The sequence below is a fragment of the Heteronotia binoei genome, chromosome 2 (genome assembly GCF_032191835.1).
Source record: "Heteronotia binoei isolate CCM8104 ecotype False Entrance Well chromosome 2, APGP_CSIRO_Hbin_v1, whole genome shotgun sequence".
Taxonomy (NCBI): Eukaryota; Metazoa; Chordata; class Lepidosauria; order Squamata; family Gekkonidae; genus Heteronotia; species Heteronotia binoei.
This window is the reverse complement of record NC_083224.1, coordinates 31041503-31047502: the sequence shown is the minus strand read 5'-3', so window position 1 is coordinate 31047502 and position 6000 is coordinate 31041503. Positions and strand designations below refer to the sequence as shown.

At 41.9% G+C, this 6000-nt stretch overlaps 1 protein-coding gene across 1 annotated transcript in view; it reads left to right on the top strand.

Moving 5' to 3' along the window:
• The first annotated feature begins 480 nt into the window (after positions 1–480).
• Positions 481–6000, top strand: part of SPO11 (SPO11 initiator of meiotic double strand breaks) — a 41008-nt gene continuing 35488 nt past the window's right edge. The window contains exon 1 of the mRNA XM_060233233.1: positions 481–786. Coding sequence (XP_060089216.1) covers positions 647–786 — 140 coding nt within the window. The 5' untranslated portion in view covers positions 481–646. The remainder of the gene's footprint in view (positions 787–6000) is intronic.

Sequence of the window (6000 nt, the reverse complement as noted above, 5' to 3'; positions counted from 1 at the left end):
CGCAGGTGTAGTAAACAGGATTTCTGTAGCACTTTGAAGACAAACAAGTTTCCAGCACCCCCTTTCCCTGCTTTCTCTATGCATCTATGGATGCAAGATCTTTCTTTCTTTTTCTTTCTCCAGCAGTTCCATCTCAATTTATTGTCAACTCTTCCAAACTAACAAATTTCCAGCACCCCTTTCCCTGCTATCTCTACGCGTCTGTGGTTGCAGGATCTATCTTCCCTTCCTTCCTTAGTTCCATTCCAATTTATTGTCAACTCTTCCAAAATATATTCTAAATCAGCCTCTTCAAACACAAGGCCACAAAAGCAAGCTTCCAAGAACCCTCCACAGTTCAAACTTTGCCTCGACCCCGCCCCACTCGCTCTCTCCGGAACACCGGCATGTGTCTCTCTCTCTCTCTCTCCTCTGATTGGCTGCCTGGTTCACTCTGCGGCCCAAGATTGGCATAAAACGGTCGGCGTGCCGCAGATGCTCGCTGCCCTTTAGGCTTTCTCCGTTGTTCCGTGGAGGGCGGGAAAACCGGTTGGTTCGGGCGGCGGTTTACCTTTCGCGTTGTCGCGCTGCGGGAGAGGCGCGTGATTGACGGAAATCTTCGCATTTCAGACCACCCCCGTTTCGATGCCCTGGCTTTAGCTTCGCTATGAGCTTCCTCCGAGAAACAGATTGGTCCCTCTTTACGTTATTGCACCAACACCGATCTGAGCTCAGTGAAGCTGCGAGAAAAACGCTTGGAAATAAGCGTGACCCCCTTGTGTCCGTTCATTGCAGCGAAATCCCTAGGTAACAACAATTCTGATCCCATTTACTTGAGAGTAAATCCCATTAAGCGTCATGGGACTGACTCAGGAGTGGCCAAACTTGCCTAACGTAAGAGCCTCATGGGATAAATGTCAGATGTTTGAGAGCTTCAATATATGAATGTCAGATGTTTGAGAGAAGGAAGGAAGGTTGGAGGAGGGAGAGGTGGAAAGAAAGCAACTTTAAATGAATTTTCCAAGCTGCCAGTTGGCTTGACTTGAAGGAGTGATCTAAAGAGACAAATTGCTTTTCCAAGCTGGCCAGTGGGGTGGTGGGGGCTTTGAATGGCTCAAAATACGTGTGAAAGCCACATGTGGCTCCTGAGCCACAGTTTGGCCACCCCTGGACTGACTACTGAGTAAGCATGCAAAGTAGTGTGCTGGAAATTGGAAGATGCAATAGAGTTGGAGCCTAGGGTTGCCAGCTGTGGGTTGTGAAACATCTGGAGATTTGGGGGATGGAGCCTAAAGAGTGGAGCTTGGGGAGGGGAGGGACCTCAGTGGGGTAAAAGATCTTAAGAGGCCACCCTCCCAAGCAGACATTTTCTCCAGGGGGACTGGTCTCTGTTGTCTGGAGATCAGTTGTAAAACCGGGAGATCTCCAGGCCCCACCTGGAGGCTGGTAATGCTATTGGAGTCTCAAGAGTGAGATGCATGTGTACTTGTACACAGCCTTTTCTTCTGCTGTGCTGTACTGTGCAAATTGGTTGACCTTGTTTATCCACACTTCCTGCATCCCAAAAGCTCTGTTCACGGGTAAACACATCACAAAACATACATGGAGGAGAAAAGTGGTAGTATGTGCCATTACTTGCTTATCTCTGTGATAAGTACCTTGGAGTTGCTTCTGGTTTATTCAGTCTGATTCAGTATAAGGCCACTTCATATGTTGTGGGAAAATGCTTTTTTTTGGGGGGGGATAATTTTTTTTATTGTTTAAATTACCATCCTACGTACTGTTAAGCATTTACAACAGCAGAGCCCACCAAATTTTACATAAACTCTTTCCTGAACTGTACGAGTCACATAAACCATATCCTTTCTCATAATTTCTCATAATTACACACATATATAAGTTCTTCCTTTACTAAACAAATTACCAATACCATAAAATCAAAATATAACATATAGATTTTTCTACAAGTATTCATAACAAGGTGTACAATCTTGCATTGTTGTATTTGTCCTTTCAACTTTATGTTATAGGTTACACACTTCCCATCAACCACAAGCACCAATCCCATTTATATTTAGGTGTCTTTTGTCTGTTGTATGTCACTAGCTGTTTTCGTTTTTTACAGATATGCATAATCGTTCTCTCCGGGGTTGTGTTTTTCATTTTCCAAAGTTGCTTCCATCTCATCCATTCCAACACTTCTATAGTTATCAAGTTCACAAGTCTAATGGTTTACTACGAGACTTTCTTTCCACCGCCCTGTCTGCTTCTCTGGTGTTCTTTCTTGCGGTTTTTGTGGTCCTCTGAGATTCCTCTCTTGCAGTTTTTGTGGTCCTCTGACTTCCTGTGATGGTTCAAAACCTAATAACACGCTCTCCCACTGGTGTTCTCTTATCCAAGGCCATTTCAGAATCTTAGCCAGTCCAACCCATACTTCCCTAGATGTAGTGCAGTCTTTCACAAAATGCTGAACGGTTTCTCTTGTGAAAGCACAGTCGGGTCATTAGCACACTTGCTGATTTTGTTTGAGCCAGAGGTTGGACTCCACTATATTCCGAGTCCCGCAGAGAGCCCTCCACCTGGTCTCCCACACACTAAAAGGCACTCTCTTCAAAAGTTTCCTTCTTCATCTCTTTTGCCTTGCTTTCTGCACCCATCTTCTCTCTCAGTTTTACATCATACAGTTCTTTATATTCTTTCTGAGCTTTTAAATGCAACTTCCAAGAAGCATTTTCCTCAGCCAGTTCCTTTACCTGGACTGAATCCACTTTCTACTTTTTAAGCAATTTAATTATCTCAACTAGGAAACTGAATAGCACTTCCTTTATTTTTTTTCTATGACCCTAAGGGTATGTTCTTCTCTTCTCCATCACCTCTCTGCCCATTCTATATCTTTCAAAATGTTATAAAAGGATGGCCACCTCTTACTTTCTCTTTCAGTTCCACCCTCTTTGGGCCTTTCAAAATTAAGAGCCAGGAACCAACTAAGAAACCAAAGTTCCATCTCACACATCCCTAACTCTCCTTTTTCCACTGCTCCATATACGTCTACTTTCACTACAGGGAAATGCTTGATCCTCAAGACAAACTTTTCAACCTTTGTGGTGATCTCTATGATGACTCTGCTCAGGAGGATACATTTGAGCCATGTAATTCCCTCCCGGTTCCATGTAGACGTTAACACAGTTGGCACAATAAAGAGGCAAACTGCAATTCTTCCACCGTCCCATCCTCTGTTCTACATTATCAGCCCACTCATCCCAGTTCTTTCTCCATGCCCCAGGGGCTGTACCAAACCAGATTCCTAAAATCCTAATAGATTGAGTCATATGTTCTTCCTCTCCTTTTCACAAAACTTCTGTTCCTTCCTGAAGATTCACCACTCCAACCCCCTTCCGCTCCTTTGGTGACGTCTGTGAGTTTTGATTTCTCCCAACTGATCTGAGCTCCAAAACTTTTCCCTTACAAATTCAATTATTTCTTGATCCCAACCACTTCCTCCTCAGAACAGGCAAAGAAAGATGCCTGTTGTAGGGAGAGGAAGGGAAGGAGATTGTAAGCTGCTCTGAGACTCCTTCAGGTAGTGAAGGGCAGGCTACTTCCTCTTCTTGTCTTCTTATAATGTGACCAAAAAACCTTAGCCGCAGTTTAGCCATTCATCTTCTAGGAAGAGTTCAGACTTGTGTTTTTGGCGGTACTCAGTATCCATAAAACTCGTTTCTAACATGACATTTCAAATGAATCAATGTCGTTCTTGTCAGCTTTGTTCCTGTCCAACTTTCACATACATAGTAATGGAGAATAATCTATTGTGAATTTATCTTGAACTTGGTCACCAGCAGCTCATTTTTACACTTGAGAACTATTTCTTAATAGGGTGACTGCTATGGGAAGGTGACTGCTATGGGAAGACAAAGGGAAAGGAGATTGTTAGCCACTCTGAGACTGAGTGAAGGGTGGGGTATAAATCTAATCTCCTCCCCCTTTAATTCTATAGCGCTCATAGCTGAAGCTCTCTTGGTGGTGTACAACAAGTATAAAACAATAAAGTACAATAAATAAAGCATCAAACATTAAAATTATAATGTACTAACACACAGCATGCAACTTGCTTTGCTGCATAGCAACGTAATTCACTTCAGATCTCATGCCAGTGTGAGATGTTTCCTTCAATGGTGTGCTGACAGACAAACTGGATAGTTGCCTCTGCACTTCTGTCCTTGTAGTTGTATGCCCAGTTTTGAATTTAAAATGTCACATGAATAGACAACATGATTTCCAGAAAGAGACTGCAAAAATGTCCATATTTTAAACATATAATGCTGCTTGTTCTGGGGTGTCTGTTTGACTGGCAACACATCTCCTATATCTCAGACTGAGGTTTTGCCAGCTCTGCTATATGATACATTTTATAGGGTTGCCAGCTTTGGAAGTGAAGCCTGAGGAGGATGAGATTCTAAGGGGAGGGACCTACGTGTAGTATAATGCCATAGAGTTCACCTTCCAAAGCAGCCATTTCCTCCAGGGGAACTGATCTCTTTCTTCTGGAGATCAGTTGTAATTCTGGGAGTCCTTCAGGCACCACTTGGAGGTTAAGGCAACCAGATTGAGTAACATGGAAAATGGATTAGGGAAAAAAGGTAAATATACCTCCACGAAAAACCAGCCTCAGTAATAATACAAAACTTACTAGTGCTTTATAAATATAGAACAAAATTCAAAGACATTAAGTGAAATTAATCCCATTGATAGAAAAAGAACACTGACCACGCTCACACCGCAAAGTCTCACAAATGCCAAATCAATGCTGGGTTCTCCAAAAGGAAAGGTCCAGGCTGTGGCATAGGGTTGATTCTTAAATGGAGTCCGAAGCTCCAGTCCTTACTTCACAATTGTGAAATTTATTCACTCCACAGTGATGTGGCCATCTCATATCTAGGGCTGCCAGCCTCCACTTGGCACCTGGAGATCTTCCACTATTACAGTTGATGTCTGGATGACCAAGATCAGTTCCCCTGAAGAAAATGGCTGCTTTGGAGGATGGATTCTATGATATTACATCCTGCTGAGGTCCCTCCCATCCCTAAGCTTCACCCTCCCCAGGCTTCATCCCCCCAAAACTCCAGGTACTTCCCAACCCAGATCTGGAAGCCCTACAGAATACATTTTTACATATACAATTTGCATGCAAAAAACGTTTCTCCATAAAAGTCAGCAAACACACCCTGGCTAAATATTGTTATAGAAACCAACATCTGCTCCATTTCTTTATGTGTCATTGCCTTCATACCTCCATAAACCAGAAACAAGCAAAAAGAAAAAAAAGAGTACATCAATTTCAGTTCATTCCAGATGTATGAGATAGAACTATGTATAGAATTAAATTGAAAGGAGGGAACATTTCATAGCATTACATTAAATCTTACTCTGTTCTGCTAACTTGTCAAGTCTGTTCTGAGCCTTCAGGATGGGTGGACTATAAATCCATATGAAAATCAATTACTTAAATAAATATGCACAGCAAAAAGTTATATCAGTAATACCAAAGAAGGGAAAATTACAAGTGTTGGAGCGCAGAGTTATACATAGCTCATGTTTTTAACCCTGCTCTCCAGCTGTTCAGAAATTATGTTCATGTATATTTTCCAAAGGCAGCATCATTGCCACTCACTGATTTCCTAAAATGTGAGCCTACAAATATTTACAAAATAGTACTCCCAGTTACTTTACTGGGCCTTTTCATATAACAGGGAATTGCAACACTGGTTATAAGGACTGAGAAAAGTACATTCTAGTTCTGTGTGCATACTAGAATATTGAATACAAACGGTATAAAAGATTACCATTGTAATATTTTTGGTTTAAGCAACATAGTTTCATAATTTAATTTACCATAATTTTGATCTGTGTTCTCTGTGTTCAAATGCCATTGTTTGCTAAAATACTGGGGTTAATTTGGCAACTGGATTCCCCCCCCCCCCAAAAAAAAAACAAAAATGCGTGTTGTGAAATAATGATTTA